The 20369-nt window shown below is 42.1% G+C and overlaps 1 protein-coding gene across 2 annotated transcripts in view; it reads left to right on the top strand.

Annotated features, from left to right (window-relative positions):
* QRICH1 (glutamine rich 1) overlaps window positions 1-20369 on the top strand; it is a 55674-nt gene that overhangs the window by 23773 nt on the left and 11532 nt on the right. For both annotated transcript variants that reach the window (XM_060111341.1, XM_060111342.1), the window contains exons 3-4: window positions 12969-14006; window positions 20173-20350. In XM_060111341.1, the coding sequence (XP_059967324.1) occupies window positions 12969-14006; window positions 20173-20350 (1216 nt within the window). The remainder of the gene's footprint in view (window positions 1-12968; window positions 14007-20172; window positions 20351-20369) is intronic.

Raw genomic sequence — 20369 nt, 5'->3', positions numbered from 1 at the left:
GCTGATGCTCCTGAGCTGTGGACCACATTCAGACATACTTTCTGAAAAACTTATGTACTCAGTTAAATAAAGAATCTAGGAAAGAAGTCATGAGAACAACAGAAACAGAACCAGCTCAGAGGTGAGATCGAAATTCCAGTCTGTACAGAAGACCCAGAATGCAGTCTCTCCAGGTTGAAATAGGAAGTTAGAATGCTCAAGAAGAAATTAATTAGCACTGTACATACTATGTGATCAAGAATGCAGAAGTATAGTTATTTAAAGTATATCTCTTCTGATGAACGGGTGGGGGGGAAAGCAGTTAAAAACTCTGGAAAAGGTGGTGGAGAGAGCTGAATGAGAAGTAACGATTCAAATGTGAAAGGAACTTGAAATATAATGTGATTTATGAGGGATTGATAGAAGGTAAGAAACAGTGCTTTTGGAAACAGTGAAACCAAATTCATTCCCCCAGAAATGTCCCCCTCCTCCATTGATGTATCACTTTTCTAGCATATACATGTCTTTGGGATGATCTTTTTCCTTTTTGTATTTCTTTAGAATCCTTTTAGATCTAGGCTTAAGTTTCAAGCTGCCTTTTTTCTTTAATTTTTTGTTTAGTTATCAGTTTGTTTTCTGTGACAATTTACCTAGGTGTTTTAACTTTGAAAATTAAACAGTTAATAAAGCACAATACCAACCTCTGAATGCCTTTCTTAGATTTTTGTCTTTTCTTTCTTTTTTTTTTTAAAGAGGAATCTTGTAGGAGCTTTTTTTTTAAAAAAAATATAAATTTATTTATTTATGGCTGCATTGGGTTTTCATTGCTGTGCGCAGGCTTTCTCTAGTTGTGGCGAGCAGGGGGCTGCTCTTCGTTGCAGTGTGCAGGCTTCTCGTTGTGGAACACGGGTTGTAGGCGCGCGAGCTTCTGTAGTTTTGGCACACAGGCTTCAGTAGTTGTGGCTTGCGGGCTCTACAGCGCAGGCTCAGCAGTTGTGGTGCACGGGCTTAGTTGCTCCGCAGCACGTGGGATCTTCCCAGACCAGGGCTCAAACCCGTGTCCCCTGCATTGGCAGGTGGATTATTAACCACTGCACCACCAGGGAAGTCCTTAGGAGCTTTCTTAGTGTGAAGAAATACTCAAAGTTCAGCTATTCCGTCAATTCACTTTTTAAAAAAATTAATTTATTTAATTTATTTATTTTTGGCTGTGTTGGGTCTTCGTTGCTGCATGCGGGCTTTGTGTAGGTGCGGTGAGCAGGGGCAACTCTTCGTTGTGGTGTGTGGGCTTCTCATTGCGGTGGCTTCTCTTGTTGCCGAGCACGGGCTCTTGGCACGTGGGCTCTAGAGCACAGGTTCAGCAGTTGTGGCGCACGGGCTTAGTTGCTCTGCGGCACGTGGGATCTTCCTGGACCAGGGCTCAAACCCATGTCCCCTGCATTGTCAGGCGGATTCGTAATCACTGCGCCACCAGGGAAGCCCCCTTCAATTCACTTTTAATTTTCTGACCTCCTAAGTTCAAGTAAAATTTAAAAAAAAAAATTTTTTTTTTTACTCCACTGAGGTTACAGATTTTCACTATGACTATGCAGTAATTATCTAACCAGATAAAAAGTTATGTTTTTATATAAATAAAAAATATGAAGGAGGTTAATACAAATAACGTTCAATTTCTTATTGACTTATCCTTATGGGGAAAGGTTATAAACACATAATTGATACCTTATCCAATATCTTGACATTGGTAAGGAAATGTCAGAAAGTGCTTTAACTTTTACTCCCTTAATTTTAATTTCTAACTACTTTGGATATAAAGTGGCATCAGATTATTTGTGCCTGTTTGTTGTGTAGTGAGGGGTAAATGCCTTCAGTTCTGATTCCTTAGTATTTTTGCTAACTTGTTTCTTTTGGAAGATTGAATTTTGATAAATTGTTTCTAAGAAAAGTCAATTTAAAGAGATACAGTAAATGAATGAACTACAATAACTACAATAAGATTTTTGACATCTTGTTTTTAAGCAAGTAATAATATAGTTTAAAAACATATTGTGTTGGGACTTCCCTGGTGGCGCAGTGGTTAAGAATCTGCCTGCTAGTCCAGGGGACCACGGGTTCGAGCCCTGTCTGGGAAGATCCCACATGCCTCAGAGCAACTAAGCCCGTGCACCACAACTGCTGAGCCTGCGCTCTAGAGTCCACAAGCCGCAACTACTGACCCCGTGTGCCACAATGAATGAAGCCCGCGCGCCTAGAGCCTGTGCTCTGCAACAAGAGAAGCCACTGCAATGAGAAGCCCGCGCACCTCAACAAAGAGTAGCCCCCGCTCTCTGCAACTAGAGAAAAGGCCGCGCACAACGATAAAGACCCCACGCAGTCCAAAAAACAAAACAAACAAACAAAACCCATACTGTGTGTTTAACTCTACAACAGTGGTTCTTAAAGAGTAGTTCAGGGACTGGTAGTCCCCAGCTCCCTTTCAGGGTTCCTCAGAGTTAAGGCTGGTTTTTTAAATTAATTAATTAATTGATTGATTGATTGATTGGCTGCGTTGGGTCTTTGTTGCTGTGTGGGCTTTCTCTAGTTGTGGTGGACAGGGGCTACTCTTTGTTGCGGTGCGTGGGCTTCTCATTGCAGTGCCTTCTCTTTGCTGCGGAGCACAGGCTCTAAGGCACTTGGGCTCAGTAGTTGTGGCTCACGGGCTCTAGAGTGCAGGCTCAGTAGTTGTGGTGCACGGACTTAGTTGCTCCACAGCATGTGGAATCTTCCTGGACTAGGGCTCGAACCCGTGCCCCTTCCATTGGCAGGCGGATTCTTAACCATTGTGCCACCAGGGAAGTCCAAGGCTGTTTTTATTATAATATGAAGATGTTTATTTGCCTTTTTCACTCTCATTCTCTCATGAGTGTACAGTGGAGTTTTGCAGAGGCCATGTATGATGGGTCACAACAGATTGAATGCAGAAGCAAGTATGAGAATGCAGTTGTCTTCAGTTAAGTCATCCATTAAAGAGATTTGCAAAGATGTAAAATAATGCAGCTTTTATTATAAATTTTTTGTTTTGGCAAATAAAGTTATTTTTCATAAGAATATGTTATTTATGTTGACATTTATATTGGTTTATGTGGTGATTTTTTTGGAATTTTGGAATTTTATTTTTTTATACAGCAGGTTCTTATCAGTTATCCATTTTATGCATATTACTGTATATATGTCAATCCCAATCTCCCAATTCATCACACTACCACCCCCAACCCCCCACCCCCCACACCACTTTCCCCCCTTGGTGTCTATACGTTTGTTCTCTACATCTGTGTCTTTATTTCTGACCTGCAAACCGGTTCATCTGTACCATTTTTCTAGGTTCCACATATATGCGTTAATATACAATATTTGTTTTTCTCTTTCTGACTTACTTCACTCTGTATGATAGTCTCTAGATCCATCCACGTCTCTACAAATGACCCAATTTCATTCCTTTTTATGGCTGAGTAATATTCCATTGTATATGTATACCACATCTTCTTTTATCTATTAGTCTGTCGATGGACATTTAGGTTACTTCCATGTCCTAGCTATTATAAATAGTGCTGCAATGAACATTGGGTGCATGTGTCTTTTTGAATTATGGTTTTCGCTGGGTAGATGCCCAGTAGTGAGATTGCTGGTTCATACGGTAATTGTATTTTTAGCTTTTTAAGGAACCTCCATACTGTTCTCTATGGTGGCTATATCAATTTACATTCCCACCAACAGTGCAAGAGGTTCCCTTTTCTCTACACCCTCTCCAGCATTTGTTGTTTGTAGATTTTCTGATGATGCCCATTCTAACTGGTGTGAGATGATACCTCATTGTAGTTTTGATTTGCATTTCTCTAATAATTAGTGATGTTGAACAGCTTTTCATGTGCTTCTTGGCCATCTGTATGTCTTCTTTGGAGAAATGTCTATTTAGGTCTTCTGTCCATTTGTGGATTGGGTTTTTTTTTTTTTTTAATATTGAGCTGCATGAGCAGTTTTTGGAGATTAATCCTTTGTCCGTTGATTCGTTTGCAAATATTTTCTCCCATTTCGTCTTGTTTGTAGTTTCCTTTGCTGTGCAAAAGCTTTTAAGTTTCATTAGGTCCCATTTGTTTATTTTTGTTTTTATTTCCATTACTCTAGGAGGTGGATCAAAAAAGATCTTGCTGTGGTTTATGTCAAAGAGTGTTCTTCCTGTGTTTTCCTCTAAGAGTTTTATAGTATCCAGTCTTACATTTAGGTCTCTAATCCATTTTGAGTTTATTTTTGTGCATGGTGTTAGGGAGTGTTCTAATTTCATTCTTTTACATGTAGCTGTCCAGTTTTCCCAGCACCACTTATTGAAGAGACTGTCTTTTCTCCATTGTATATCCTTGCTTCCTTTGTCATAGATAAGTTGACCATAGATGTGTGAGTTTATCTCTGGGCTTTCTGTCCTGTTACATTGATCTATATTTCTGTTTTTGTGCCAGTACCATATTGTCTTGATTACTGTAGCCTTGTAGTATAGTCTGAAGTCAGGGAGTCTGATCCCTCCAGCTCTGTTTTTTTCCCCTCAAGACTGCTTTGGCTATTTGGGGTCTTTTGTGTCTCCATACAAATTTTAAGATTTTTTGTTCTAGTTTTGTAAAAAATGCCACTGGTAATTTGATAGGGATTGCATTGAATCTGCAGATTGCTTTGGGTAGTGTAGTCACTTTCACAATATTGATTCTTCCAATCGAAGAACATGGTATATCTCTCCATCTGTTTGTGTCATCTTTGATTTCTTTTTTTTTTTTAATTTTTGGTTGCGTTGGGTCTTCGTTGCTGAGCACAGGCTTTCTCTCTCGTTGCAGCAAGTGGGGGCTACTCTGATGCAGTGTGCTAGCTTCTTATTGCGGTGGCTTTTCTTTGTTGCAGAGCATGGGCTCTAGTCGCACGGGCTTCAGTAGTTGTGGCTCACAGGCTCTAGAGCGCTGGCTCAGTAGTTGTAGTGCATGAGCTTAGTTGCTCTGTGGCATGTGGTATCTTCCTGGACCAGGGCTCGAGCCCACATCCCCTGCATTGGCAGGTGGATTCTTAACCACTGCACCACCGGGGAAGCCTCATCTTTGATTTCTTTCATCAGTGTCTTATAGTTTTCTGAATACAGGTCTTTTACCTCCTTAGGTAGGTTTTTTCCTAGATATTTTATTCTTTTTGTTGCAGTGGTGAATGGGATTGTTTCCTTAATTTCTCTTCCTGATCTTTCGTTGTTAGTTTATAGGAATGCAAGAGATTTTTGTGCATTAATTTTGTATCCTGCAGCTTTACCAAATTCATTGATTAGCTCTAGTAGCTTTCTGGTGGCATCTTTAGGATTCTCTATGTATAGCATCATGTCATCTGCAAACAGAGACAGTTTTACTTCTTTTCCCATTTGTATTCCTTTTATTTCTTTTTCTTCTCTGATTGCTGTGGCTAGGACTTCCAAAACTGTGTTGAATAATAGTGGTGAGAGTGGACATCCTTGTCTTGTTCCTGATCTTAGAGGAAATGCTTTCAGTTTTTCACCATTGAGAATGATGTTTGCTGTGGGTTTGTCGTATATGGCCTTTATGATGTTGAGGTAGGTTCCCTCTGTGCTCACTTTCTGGAGAGTGTCATAAATGGGTGTTGAATTTTGTCAGAAGCTTTTTCTGCATCTATTGACATGATCTTATGGTTTTTATTCTTTAATTTGTTAATATGGTGTATCACATTGATTGATTTGCATATATTGAAGAATCCTTGCATCCCTGGGATAAATCCCACTTGATTATGGTGTATGATCCTTTTAATGTGTTGTTGGATTCTGTTTGCTAGTATTTTGTTGAGGATTTTTGCATCTATATTCATCAGTGATATTGGTCTCTAATTTTCTTTTTATGTAGTATCTTTGTCTGGTTTTCATATCAGGGGTGGTGGTGGCCTCATGGAATGAGTTTGGGAGTGTTCCTTCCTCTGCAATTTTTTTTTTTTTTTTTTTTTTTTTTTTTGCGATATGCAGGCCTCTCACTGTTGTGGCCTCTCCCATTGCAGAGCACAGGCTCCGGATGTGCAGGCTCAGCAGCCATGGCTCACGGGCCCAGCCGCTCTGCGGCATGTGGGATCTTCCTGGACCGGGGCACGGACCTGTGTCCCCTGCATCGGCAGGCGGACTCTCAACCACTGTGCCACCAGGGAAGCCCCTCTGCAATTTTTTGGAAGAGTTTGAAGAGTTTGAGAAGGATGAGTGTTAGCTCTTCTATAAATGTTTGATGGAATTCACCGGTGAAGCCACCTAGTCCTGGACTTTTGTTTGTTGGAAGATTTTTAATCACAGTTTCAATTTCATTACTTGTGACTGGTCTGTTCATATTTTCTATTTCTTCCTGCTTCAGTCTTGGAAGGTTATACCTTTCGAAGAATTTGTCCATTTCTTCCAGGTTGTCCATTTTATTGACATAGAGTTGCTTATAGTAGTCTCTTATGATGCTTTGTATTTATGCCGTGTCCGTTGTAACTTGTTTTTCATTTCTAATTTTATTGATTTGAGTCCTCTCCCTCTTTTTCTTGATGAGTCTGGCTAAAGGTTTATCAATTTTCTTTATCTTCTCAAAGAACCAGCTTTTGGTTTTATTGATCTTTGCTACTGTTTTCTTTGTTTCTATTTCATTTATTTCTGCTCTGATCTTTATGATTTCTTTCCTTCTACTAACTTTGGGTTTTGTTTTTTCTTCTTTCTCTAGTTCCTTTAGGTGAAAGGTTAGATTGTTTATTGGAGATTTTTCTTGTTTCTTGAGGTAGGCTTGTATTGCTATAAACTTCCCTCTTAGACCTGCTTTTGCTGCATCCCATAGATTTTGGATCATCATGTTTTCACTGTCATTTGTCTCTAGGTATTTTTTGATTTCCTCTTTGATTTCTTCAGTGATCTCTTGGTTATTTAGTAATGTATTCTTTTTCTTTTTTTTTTATTAGTAGTAATGTATTCTTTAGCCTCCATGTGTTTGTGTTTTTTACATTTTTTCCCCTGTAATGGATTTCTAATCTCATAGCATTGTGGTCAGAAAAGATGCTTGATATGATTTCAATTTTCTTAAATTTACCAAGGCTTGATTTTTGATGCAAGATGTGATCTATCCTGGAGAATGTTGCATGTGCCCTTGAGAAGAAGGTGTAATCTGTGGTTTTTGGATGGAATGTCCTGTAAATATCAATTAAATCTATCTGGTCTGTTGTGTCATTTAAAGCTTATGTTTCCTTATTAATTTTCTGTCTGGATGATCTGTCCATTGGTGTGAGGTGTTAAAGTCCCCCACTATTATTGTGTTACTGTCGATTTCCTCTTTTATAGCTGTTAGCAGTTGCCTTATGTATTGAGGTGCTCCTATGTTGAGTGCATATATATTTATAATTGTTATATCTTCTTCTTGGATTGATCCCTTGATCATTATGTAGTATCCTTCCTTGTCTCTTGTAACATTCTTTATTTTAAAGTCTATTTTATCTGATATGAGTATTGCTACTCCAGCTTTCTTTTGATTTCCATTTGCATGGAATATCTTTTTCCATCCCCTCGCTTTCAGTCTGTATGTGTCCCTAGGTCTGAAGTGGGTCTTCTGTAGACAGCATATATATGGGTCTTGTTTTTGCATCCATTCAACGAGCCTGTGTCTTTTGGTTGGAGCATTTAATCCATTCACATCTAAGGTAATTATCATTATGTATGTTCCTATTACCATTTTCTTAATTGTTTTGGGTTTGTTTTTGTAGGTCCTTTTATTCTCTTGTGTTTCCCGCTTAGAGAAGTTCCTTTAGCATTTGCTGTAGAGCTGGTTTGATGGTGCTGAATTCTCTTAGCTTTTGCTTGTCTGTAAAGCTTTTGATTTCTGCATCAAATCTGAATGAGATCCTTGCCAGGTAGAGTAATCTTGGTTGTAGGTTCTTCCCTTTCATCACCTTAAATATGTCATGCCACTCCCTTCTGGCTTACAGAGTTTCTGCTGAGAAATCAGCTGTTAACCTTTTGGAAGTTCCCTTGTGTGTTATTTGCCGTTTTTGCCTTGTTGCTTTCAATAATTTTTCTTTGTCTTTAATTTTTACCAATTTGATTACTATGTATCCTGGCGTGTTTCTCTTTGGGTTTATCCTGCCTGAGACTCTCTGCACTTCCTAGACTTGGGTGGATATTTCCTTTCCTGTGTTAGGGAAGTTTTCGACTATAATCTCTTCAAATATTTTCTCAGGTCCTTTCTCTCTCTCCTCTCCTTCTGGGACCCCTATAATGTGAATGTTATTGTGTTTAATGTTGTCCCAAATGTCTCTTAGGCTGTCTTCATTTCTTTTCATTCTTTTTTCTTTATTCTGTTCTTTGGCAGTGGATTCCACCATTCTGTCTTCCAGGTCACTTATCTGTTGTTCTGCCTCAGTTATTTTGCTATTGATTCCTTTTAGTGTATTTTTCATTTCAGTTATTGTTCATCTCTGTTTGTTTGTTCTTTAATTCTTCTAGGTCTTTGTTGAACATTTCTTCTATCTTCTCGATCTTTGCCTCCATTCTTTTTTCAAGGTCCTGGATCATGTTCACTTCACTATCATTATTCTGAATTCTTTCTCTGGAAGGTTTCCATCTCCACTTCATTTAGTTGTTTTTGTGGGGTTTTATCTTGTTCCTTCGTCTGGTACAAAGTCCTCTGTCTTTTCATTTTGTCTATCTTTCTGTGAATGTGGTTTTCCTTCCACAGGCTGCAGAACTGTAGTTCTTCTTGCTTCTGCTCTATGTGGTGATTTTTAATGAATTAATATTTTTCTAAGTTTCCTAGTTTAATTTTCTAATACAGTAAGAATTGTTATCTGTGCTTGTGTAAACAAAAGCTCTTTGGGGTTGGTCCTCAGTCATTTTTTGAAAGGGTGCTGAAACCAAAGGGCTTGTAAACTGCTTTTTTTTTTTTTTTTTTTTTGGCGGTAGGCGGGCCTCTCACTGTTGTGGCCTCTCCCCTTGCGGAGCACAGGCTCCGGACGCGCAGGCTCAGCACCATGGCTCACGGGCCTAGCCACTCTGTGGCATGTGGGATCTTCCCAGACCGGGGCACGAACCCGTGTCCCCTGCATCGACAGGCGGACTCTCAACCACTGCGCCACCAGGGAAGCCCAAAAACTGCTTTTTTGTAGTAATTGGCTTCATCGTTTCCTTTAGTCCTTGGTGTAAAGCGCTGATTCTCAAACTTGAGCATGCATCAGTCACCTGGAAGACTTGTTAAGATACAAATTGCTGGGCCCATTCCCTAGAGTTTCTGGTATAATAGTTCTGAGCTGGGACCTGAAAGTTTGTATTTCTGATAATTGCCAGTGTGATGATGATGATGGCCTGGAAACTACATTTTGAGACTCACTGGTGTAAAGAAATATTGCTTATGAGGAAGAAAACCTACTTTTTGAACATCTACTATGTGTCAGTAAATATTATTTTATGCTCATGACAACTCTGTAAGGAGGTAGGCATTCTCCCCCTTTTTATTGTACCTCAGGAAACTGAAACTTAGAGGACTCACAGCCAGGAAAGTACATCATGACTTCAAGTCTGTTCACTTAAAGTCTGTTCTTAAGGCCTATGCTATTTTTTTTTAAATATTTATTTATTTGTTTATTTGACTGTGCTGAGTCTTAGTTGTGGCACACGGGATCTTCATTGCACCATGTGGGATCTTCATTGCAGCACATGGAATCTTTTAGTTGTGGCATGCAGGCTCTTTAGTTGCGGCATGCGAACTCTTTGTCGTGGCATGTGGTATCTAGTTCCCTGACCAGGGAATGAGCCCAGACCCCCTGCATTGGGAGCATGGAGTTTTAGCCACTGGACCACCAGGGAGGTCCCAAGGCCTATGGTCTTTACACAGCCTCCTCCTTGCTTTTTTTTTTTTTTTTTTTAAATCAGTAGTGGCTTTAATGAGATACAATTCTCATATCAAATAATTCACTCATTTCCATGTAAAGCATACCACTTAGTAGTTTTTAGTCTATTCACAGAGTTGTGCAACCATTACCACATCAATTTTAGAACATTCTCATCACCTCCAGAAAGAAACCCTGTAGCCATTAGCAGTTACTTCATATTTCCCCCAATCCCTGTCTCCTGGACAACCATTAATCTACTTTCTATTTCTATAGATTTGCCTATTTTGGACATTCATATTAATGGAATCATACAATATGTAGTCTTTTGTGACTGACTTCATTTAGCATAATGTTTTCAGGGTTCATCTGTGTTGTAGCATTTTATCAAAATTTTATGTTTTTCTTACTAAACAACATTCTGTTGTATGGAAGTACTACATTTTATTTATCCATCAGTTGATGGATATTTGGGTTGTTTCCACTTTTTGGTTATTTTAAATAATGCTGTTATGAACATTCATGTCCACGTTCTTTTTTTAAATATTTATCTATTAATTTCTTTATTTGGCCATGTCAGGTCTTAGTTGTGCATATGGTATCTTTCGTTGTGGTGTGCGGGCTCATCGTTGTGGCACCTGGGCTCAGTAGTTGCAGCACGTGGGATCTCGAGCTCATGGGCTCGGTTGCCTCGCCACATGTGGGGTCTTAGTTCCCTGACCAGGGATCGAACCCAAGTCCCCTGCATTGGAAGGCAGATTCTTAACCACTGGACCATCAGGGAAGTCCCTCATGTCCAAGTTTTTATGTGAGTATAGTTTCTATTTCTCTTGAGTATATAACTAGGAGTGAAACTGCTGGGTCATATGGTGTGGTTTTCATATGTTTAACCTTTTGATGATCTGCCAGGCTTTTGTTTGTTTTTTAAAGTATTTTATAAATTTATTTTTATTTTTGGCTGAATTGGGTTTTTGTTGCTGCGTGTGGCCATTCTCTAGTTGTGGCTCGCGGGCTCAGTAGTTGTGGCACATGGGCTTAGTTGCTCCACGTCATGTGGGATCTTCCCGGACCAGGGCTCGAACCTGTGTCCCCTGCATTGGCAGGCAGATTCTTAACCACTGGACCACCAGGGAAGTCCCTGCAGACTTTTCTCCAAAGCAGCTACACCATTTTACATTCCCACCAGCAGTGTATGAGAATTCCAATTTTTTCACATCCTTGCCAACATTTGTTATCTTTTTTTTAAAATTTATTTATTTTTGGTTGTGTTGGGTCTTTGTTGCTATGCGCGGGCTTTCTCTAGTTGCAGCGAGTGGGGGCTAACTCTTTGTTGTGGTGCTCAGGTTTCTCATTGGGGTGGCTTCTCTTGTTGCAGAGCATAACTCAGGCTGTAGTTGTGTGGGCTTCTGTTGCTGTGGCTCACAGGCTGTAGAGCGCAGGCTCAGCAGTTGTGGCACATGGGCTTAGTTGCTCCGTGGCATGTGGGATCTTCCTGGACCAGGGCTTGAACCCGCGTCCTCTGCATTGGCAGGCGGATTGTTAACCACTGTGCCACCAGGGAAGTCCCTGTTATCTTTTATTATTTAAAAAAAATTTTTTTTAACTGTATGTTTTGGCTGTGCTACACGACATGTGGGGTCTTGGTTCTCCGACCAGGGATGGAACCCATGCCCCTGCATTCGAAGCACGGAGTCTTAACCACTGGACTTCCAGGGAAGTCCCTATTATCTTTTTTTTTATTATAGTCATCCTCCTGGGTTTAAATCATATCTCATTTTGCTTTTGATTTGCATTTCCCTGACGGCTAGCGATGTTGAGCAACTTTTCATGTGCTTACCGGCCATTTGCTTATCTTCTTGGGAGAAGTGTCTGTTCAGATCCTCTCCCATTTTTTGTGTATGATGTGAGGATGAGGTCCAACTTCATTCTTTTTACATAGATAGCCAGTTGTCCCAGCACCATCTTTGGTTATCTTTTGTGATGTATATAATCACTGATCTACCTTCTTATTTTATACCTTCCTCATTCTACATGAGTTCAGAGTAATTTTTTTTTTTAATTTATTTATGTAGGCCGCACTGGGTCTTAGGTGCTGCACATGGCATCTTCGTTGTGGCGTGTTTTTAGTTGTGGCATGCGGACTTTTAGTTGCGACATGTGGGCTTCTTAGTTGTGGCATGCAAACTCAGTTGCGACATGCATATGAGATCTAGTTCCCCAACCAGGGATTGAACCCAGGCCTCCTGTATTGGGAGCGTGGATTCTTACCCACTGGACCACCAGGGAAGTCTAAGTTCAGAGTAATTTAGGTATGTGTGTCTGATGGAAAAATCTCTTTTTTTAAAATTACATACTATACATAGCATCTTTTCATGCTGTTTTGTATGCTGAAGTAGCAGCAATAAGACATGAGCTGCATTATTATCAGAAATGCATGGTTCAGGATATAGTAACCTTAGATTAAATTATCAGGAATCTGTGGCTTCTCTATTAAAACAATGCTATCCTAAATAAGCACTCTAAAGAATCATTCAACAGTGCCCATATTTTAGCAGCAAAGTTGGAGATATCTCCAAAAGAGATTTCAAACGTTTTGTCTCTACTGTGTTTTTTTTACTACTTGTCTGTGGTGGGGGTAGTTTTGATCCTGAGTTGGGAATTGAATGCCTTCTGACCTTTTAGAACAAGATCTCCACACTTTTTATTACTAACCACATGGATAAACTATTTTTTGAACATACACCTAATATATATTTATAAATTGTATACTTGTACTACTATGTCAGTATGCAAAAACAAAAGGGGTTACTTTTAAAAAGGAAGTCAAGAAATGAGCAAAAGTTTTGATATTTCCCACTTGATAGTCTTGCTTGCTCTCAGGTGGATATGTGTTGCTCTGAATGCAACACATTCAGAGTGTGAGGCTGGAGAATTTTGCCTATGGTTTTGGAGATTATGGCCTCCTCAGAAGCCTTGGGTATGGTGGCCCCTCCTCTTCACATTACCCAGGGTTCCCGTCTGAGATCTCTTCTTCCCTTCGGGGCTGGATTCTCGATGTTGCCCTATTCACTCACTGGTGAATCTTGTCGCTGCAGGTACAGGTGCAGGTACAGCAGTCTCCGCAGCAGGTCTCGGCTCAGCAGCTCTCCCCGCAGCTCACCGTTCACCAGCCTGCTGAGCAGCCCATCCATGTCCAGGTGCAGATCCAAGGCCAAGCAGCACAGCCGACAGCCCCCTCCATCCAGACCCCATCTCTGCAGAGCCCCAGCCCTTCGCAGCTGCAGGCGGCCCAGATCCAGGTGCAGCACATGCAGGCGGCCCAGCAGATCCAGGCTGCAGAGATCCCAGAGGAGCACATCCCACATCAACAGATCCAGGCTCAGCTGGTGGCTGGCCAGTCTCTTGCTGGGGGTCAGCAGATCCAAATCCAGACTGTGGGTGCCCTTTCCCCACCACCGTCCCAGCAGGGCTCACCTCGGGAAGGGGAGCGGCGGGTTGGCACGGCCAGTGTCCTCCAGCCGGTGAAGAAGCGCAAAGTGGACATGCCCATCACTGTGTCCTACGCCATCTCAGGGCAGCCGGTGGCCACCGTGCTGGCCATTCCACAGGGCCAGCAGCAGAGTTATGTGTCTTTGAGGCCCGACTTACTAACAGTAGACAGTGCCCACCTGTACAGTGCCACTGGGACCATTACTAGCCCTACAGGAGAAACTTGGACCATACCTGTTTACTCTGCCCAGCCCCGGGGGGACCCTCAGCAGCAGAGCATTACTCACATTGCCATTCCCCAGGAAGCCTACAACGCAGTTCACGTCAGTGGCTCACCCACAGCCCTGGCAGCTGTAAAGCTGGAGGATGACAAGGAGAAGATGGTGGGCACCACGTCTGTAGTGAAAAACTCCCATGAAGAGGTAGTGCAGACCCTTGCAAACTCTCTCTTTCCAGCACAGTTCATGAATGGCAACATCCACATTCCAGTGGCTGTGCAGGCCGTCGCAGGCACATACCAGAATACAGCTCAGACTGTCCATATATGGGACCCTCAGCAGCAGCCACAACAACAAACCCCCCAGGAACAGACGCCACCGCCACCACAGCAACAGCAGCAGCAGCAGCTCCAGGTTACTTGTTCAGTAAGTGAGACTTATCTGTAGGGCAGCCTGCTCCCTCAGGGCCCAGTGCAACACAGAACTTGCCTGGTAACCTCTGGCACCTCTGGCTTGTTTACAGGAATGATGTTGGTCTTGTAGTAATACAGTATTTAGTATTTTAATTAGAGTTGGGGAGATGGGACAGGAATGGCAAGTGAAGCTGTGGAACAGGCAGGAGTTCTAGCCTGTTATCGGGAGGTAAATGAAATGACCAGTAACTGCTTTGGGGGTAGATGCCTGGAGTGCTTTTTTGTGATCTCTTTAGGAAGGGTAAACTTCCAGGTGGAGACTAATGGGTCACCCCAAGTGTTATCTCTGTCCCAGAAGCTGCTTTCTGCATCACAAATGAACAGATATAGTGGAACCCCTGTAGTTTAGCACACAAGCTCTAAACTCATCACAGTTGAGAGGGTGTTAAATTGTTCCTCCTTTAGTTGTCATCTAAAGATGGACTACACTGGACACAGTATAGGTGAATTATGAGATCTAAAATACCTTCCAGTGGGCCTGTTAAAAGTGATCACCTTTGGGGAATTCCCTGGTGATCCAGTGGTTAGGACTCCACACTGCCACTGCAGGGGGCATGGATTCGATCCCTGGTCGGGGAATTAAGATTCCCTCAAGGCATGTAACATGGCCAAAAAAAAAAAAAAAAAAAAAGTGATCATCTTGGGAGTCTTGAATAAGCCCCCTATGCAGTGGGACTTTCCAACTGTGTTTTTATGTTCCTTAAAAAATAGTTAAGACAAGCCATGGTTAATTGAGTTTTCTGTCATGGCAGCTATGCTGAGCTAAGTTTTTTTTTTTTTTTTTAATAAATTTATTTTATTTTTGGCTGCGTTGGGTCTTCATTGCTGCACGCGGGCTTTCTCTAGTTGTGGCGAGCAGGGGCTACTCTTCATTGCGGTGCGTATGCCTCACTGTGGTGGCTTCTCCTGTTGCAGAGCACGGGCTCTAGGCGTGCAGGCCTCAGCAGTTGTGGCTCATGGGCTCTAGAGCGCAGACTCAGTAGTTGTGGCACACGGCTCAGCCGCTCCATGGCATGTGGCATCCTCCCGGACGAGGGCTAGAACCCGTGTCCCCTACTTTGGCAGGCAGACTCCCAGCCACTGCGCCACCAGGGAAGCCCTGAGCTAAATTTTTTAACTTTTTATTTTGAAATGATTTTAGATTTGTAGAAAAGTTGCAAAAATAAAACTGTTGAAAATTTTTTTTTTAAAGAGGCACTTTTTAAAAATTTATTTTTTGTCTGTGTTGGGTCTTCATTGCTGTGCACGGGCTTTCTCTAGTTGCAGTGAGCGGGGGCTACTCATTGTGGTGGCTTCTCTTGTTGCGAAGCACTGGCTCTAGGCGCACAGGCTTCAGTATTTATGGCACGTGGGCTCAGTAGTTGTGGCTCGTGGGCTCTAGAGCACAGGCCCAGTAGTTGTGGCACACAGGCTTAGTTGCTCCACGGCATGTGGGAATCTTCCCGGACCAGGGATCGAACCCGTGTCCCCTGCATTGGCAGGTGGATTCTCAACCACTGTGCCACCAGGAAAGCCCAGAACTGTTGAAATTTTAACTTTAAAATTGTTTGGCTCTTTTTTCTTTTCTAATTGTTAATCTTCTTAAGGCTATCACAGATCCATCTTTTAAGACTGTTAGTAAAGTTTCTGGTCCCTTGTCTAGCAGACATTTAGAGTGGATGGGACTGATGAAGGTAGTGTGCCTCAGCACAGGAGCTCTGGGAATGCACGTGAGGGAGCTGGCACAAACAAAGCACTGTTAGACCAGGGACCACACTCAGAAACTCAAGACGTAAATGATTGGGTAAGCAAAAGCTGGCCGAGTGGTTTCATAGAGGCAACAGTATGTTAATCTTAAGTGACTTTGTTAAGGACCTATTCAATATCCAGCTGTCAGGTCTAGAAGTAGAACAAGACAGTGTCATTGCTTCGGGTAGCTTATGGTCTAGTGGAAGTGAGAACATACGATTTGTTTCTGTAAAGTATAAAGCAACATAATCAAGTGTGACAACGTGTGCTACACACACAAAGTCAGGCTGGGAATTCAGAAATCAATCTAGGTTAAATGTCAGTAGAGGCATCTTTGTGGAAAAAATGGCATTTGATCTCTAGTTTATAGCTTAGATTGACAGAAGGATGGAGCAGGATGAATAAGAGCCGGGGGTGGACACAAGTGATATGGCCTAGGTTAACATGAGAGGAGGAGAACCATGGGAGAGGAGTTAGTACAGGGGGCAAAAGGGCTATCTTCCCGAAGTGAAGAGTTGATATGATCTGTGGTAGGAAAATTTTCCAGAATCCTAAGAGTCGTGGTAATAAGAAGAATCAATTACTGGTGTGTAGAACTGATTGCATGTAGGAGAGACCAGACAGGAGACTTGTAATGGTGCTCTGTGCTGAGCTTTTGCTCACAGGGACGGAGCACATCAAGCCTCTCCTCTGCTCTCCTGGGCCTGATGTTCCAATTTGCAGTTCAGGACTCTTGTTGCTCATTGGGCTCTGCTTGTAATTTGCACATCTGGGCCCTTCAGCGGGAAAATCTTTTCTAGAGTTCATTTTAGTAAGTTCATTTTAGTGTTCTTCATGTTTTTCAGAGGCTGTGTCTCCTTTGGCAAAGTCTTATAGGGACATATGTCAAGGGTTATTACCAGAAAAAGAAAAATTGGGAAGAATACCCATCATGCAGGAAAGATGAGTTTGTCCATTTACACCACAAATATCCCTCTGCCTTCCTTATCAGGCTCTGTTCTAGGTGCTGGGAAACAGAGGTGAATAAGACAGTCTGCCCTTGGAGTCCTCGTAGCCCATGGGAAGATAATTGTGCTGTGATGTGAGTTGAACCCTAAGGAGAGCTGATGTGTTCCTTCACCTGGCATACCCTTTTTGAAAGCTCTTTTATATCCTGTCTTTAAAACCAGATCTGTGGCTAAACCTCCCTCCCTTGACCTCACACCCACCTCCATCTGTTCCTCTATTTCTCCACTTTACTTTATTCCCAGAGTTCTCAAAAGGATTATCTGCACAGGTTGATTCTACTTGCTAACCAATTTTCCCTTCAACTCATGACTGGGTCTGCTCTTGTCAAGGTCATCAGTGACCTACCTCCCTGTGGCCAGATCCAACAGACGTGTCTGTTTTTATCTCACTTATAGCAACACACAGCACAACAGACCATGCCTGCCTTCTTGAAACTCTCCTTTGGATTTCCATGTTATTATGCACTCCTGGTCTTCCTCCTGCCCCACTGGTTATTTTTCCTTCTCAGGAGACTTTGCTGAAGCCTCCTTCTCTTCTGTCTGAGCCATACATGTTGTTTCTCAAAGCTCTGTACTAACCCTCTTTTCTCCCTAAGGGATTTCTCTCCATTGTCATGATTTTCAGAATCCTCTAGATGTCTGCTGCAGAAGGTGATAATCACTGACACTATCTGCCAAGCACTGTCCTTAGTGTTGCATATATTAACTCATTTAATTCTCACACCAACCTTAAGAGGTGTGTACTACTATCTCCATTTTATAAATGAAGAAACTGAGGCACAGAGAGATTAAACGACAAGGCCAAAGCCACCTTTTAGTAAATGGCAGAGTTGGCATTCAACCTTGGACAGGCTGGCTCTAGAGCCCATGTCTTAAACCATGTACTGCGTTGACACACAGATCTTTATCCCTAGACTGTACCTTTCCCATACATTCAGCAACCTACTTATTTATTTACTTGCATTTGTTAAACATATCTCAGTGCTTCATTAGCATCCCCTCTACTACTATCAAAAACCATCCCATCTCAAAAAGTGATACCATCATCCACCCATTTGTTTAAGCCAGAAACCCAGGAGTCATCCTTGAGATTCTTGAGTCTGCTTTACCGTACTCCTCACAGTCAATTCATCAACAAGCCACATTGATTCTACCACCAAACTTCTCAGAATCTCTTAAATCATTTCACTGCCACCATCCTGGTCTTGGCCACCAGCACCTACTTCCACTTTTGCTCTTTAATCCATTTTCTACAGCTCAAGAATAATTTCCTTAAAATGTAAGATTATGTCACTTCCCAACTTAAAACTCTTTTAAGGTCTCCATTACAAATAGGAAAAACTCTGCACCAAGTGTAGAAGGCCTTACTTGAATCAGTAGTTTTCAACCTGGATGAGACTTTTACTTCCCCTACCCACTGATAGACATTTGAACATGGGTAGAAGAATTTTCGTTGTCAGGATGATTAGGAGAGTTACATGTAGTGGGTGGAGGCACACAGTGAAGGGACTCTGGCTAATAAAACAGAGAAGCACTGCCCCACATCCTCTGGCCCCCACCTACTTACCCAGATAGACTCCTACTAGATTTCTAGCTTGGGTAGATGGTGTTGCCATTGAACAAGGTAAGAGAGGGAACTCAGGAGAATACTTCTGGATGGGCAAAGTGATGAATTCTCTCCATAGATGTTAATGTGAGGTGGCTTTCAGATGTTCAGCTGGAGATGTACAGTACCCACTGGGTATATTAAGGGACCGTCTAGCTTAGAGTCACAGAGTTAGCAGTCATTTCCACAAACATGGAGATCTAAACTGGGAAGGTGGTTGAGACTCACCAAGGAGAATGGTAGTTGAACTGAGAAGTGTGTCTAGAGGGGAGCTCCAGGGTTGACAGACATTTAAGGGCCTAGCACTGGTATTTCTTTATTTCCTTGTTTGATCATGTATCTTATATCAAAGCTAGTAGGGTAGTTTTTATTTTTATTTATTGATAAGCAAATTTGTGTCATGAATAAATTATTTTGCCTTCAATTTGAATGATTTGGCATTCTTCAGCCCTTTAGTAGGCCCTGGCATGGAAAATTGCTCAAGGGAATTTGTTCACAATGTAGATAGTTGTGTGAGACCCAAGAACCTGTGCTTTGTATCTGTGTTGGTGTCTATCCTGCCTGATGGGGATTGTGATTGAAGGTCATGGACATTCTCTGCCCCTTTGGCTGCATGGTTTGGCTGTCAGACCATTGAGGATGGGACTACTCTTCCTTTGGAGGCAGGAAGATAGAACAGTGCCTCCTGTCTCTAGAAAATGTTCTTATAAGCCAAAGCAGTATTATTGAGAAGGAACATGAAGGATGATTCTCAACCATGACTGGACATTAGAGTCACCTGGAGAGCTTTTAAAAATACTGCTGGCAGGCTTCTGCCTCGACCAATTAAATCAGAATCTCTGTGGATAAGGCCCAGGCATGGGTGTTTTTTAAAATCAGCCAGATGATTTTAAGGTGCAACCAAGTTTAACAGTTTGGACACTTGGTACTCAAAGTATAGTCTGCAGACCAGCTCCCTTATTTGGGAGCTTGTTAGAAATGCGGACTCTCAGGTCCCACCTGAGATCTTTCTAATCAGAATCTGCATTTTAATAAAATCCCCAAGGGGTTTATTTGCACATTGTAGTTTGATGAGCAGTGCTTTGTGCCAGTAGTTCTGAGCAATGACTAAACGTTAGAATTGCCTTTTTACATGGGAAGGTTTTAAAAAGACTGATACCTCTTTAAAAAGAGATTCTGGGGTGGAGCTGAGGTATTGGTGTTTTTAAATCAGAGATTCAGGGCTTCCCTGGTGGCGCAGTGGTTGAGAGTCTGCCTGCCGATGCAGGGGACACGGGTTTGTGCCCTGGTCCGGGAAGATCCTGCATGCCGCGGAGCGGTTGGGCCCGTGAGCCATGGCTGCTGAGCCTGCGCGTCCAGAGCCTGTGCTCCACAACGGGAGAGGCCACAACAGTGAGAGGACCGCGTACCGCAAAATCAGAGATTCAAAAGTACAGCCAAGACTAAGGAGCTTTGCACTAGTCTTTGCTGTCTCTGGAGTAAAGAATAGAACTCCAGAGGTTCTTGAAAGTAGGACAGCAAGGAGAAGAGAGGTTTTTTAATTAAAAGAACTATAAGTAACATTTTTTTGAGTTTTTAAAAAAATTTTTAGAACAGTTTTAGACTTACAGAAAAACTGCAGAATTTCCATAAACCCCACACCCAATTTCTGCAGTTATTAACATCTAACATTAGTATGGTACATTTGTTTTTTGTTTTTGTTTTTTACTATAATAACATTTTTCTAGCAGTTTTGCCAAAAGGCCTTTTGACACATTTTGATGGTTTCTCTCTCATAGGCTCAAACTGTCCAAGTTGCTGAAGTTGAACCACAGTCACAGCCACAGCCTTCCCCAGAACTTCTGCTTCCAAATTCTCTGAAGCCAGAAGAAGGGCTTGAAGTATGGAAAAACTGGGCACAGACCAAGAACGCTGAGCTAGAGAAGGATGCCCAGAACAGACTGGCGCCCATTGGGAGTAAGTGTTTGGGAGGGAA

The sequence above is a fragment of the Mesoplodon densirostris genome, chromosome 10 (assembly GCF_025265405.1).
Source record: "Mesoplodon densirostris isolate mMesDen1 chromosome 10, mMesDen1 primary haplotype, whole genome shotgun sequence".
In the NCBI taxonomy this organism is placed as follows: domain Eukaryota; kingdom Metazoa; phylum Chordata; class Mammalia; order Artiodactyla; family Ziphiidae; genus Mesoplodon; species Mesoplodon densirostris.
The sequence above is the reverse complement of the archived record's forward strand: the minus strand, read 5'-3'. Positions and strand labels throughout refer to the sequence as shown.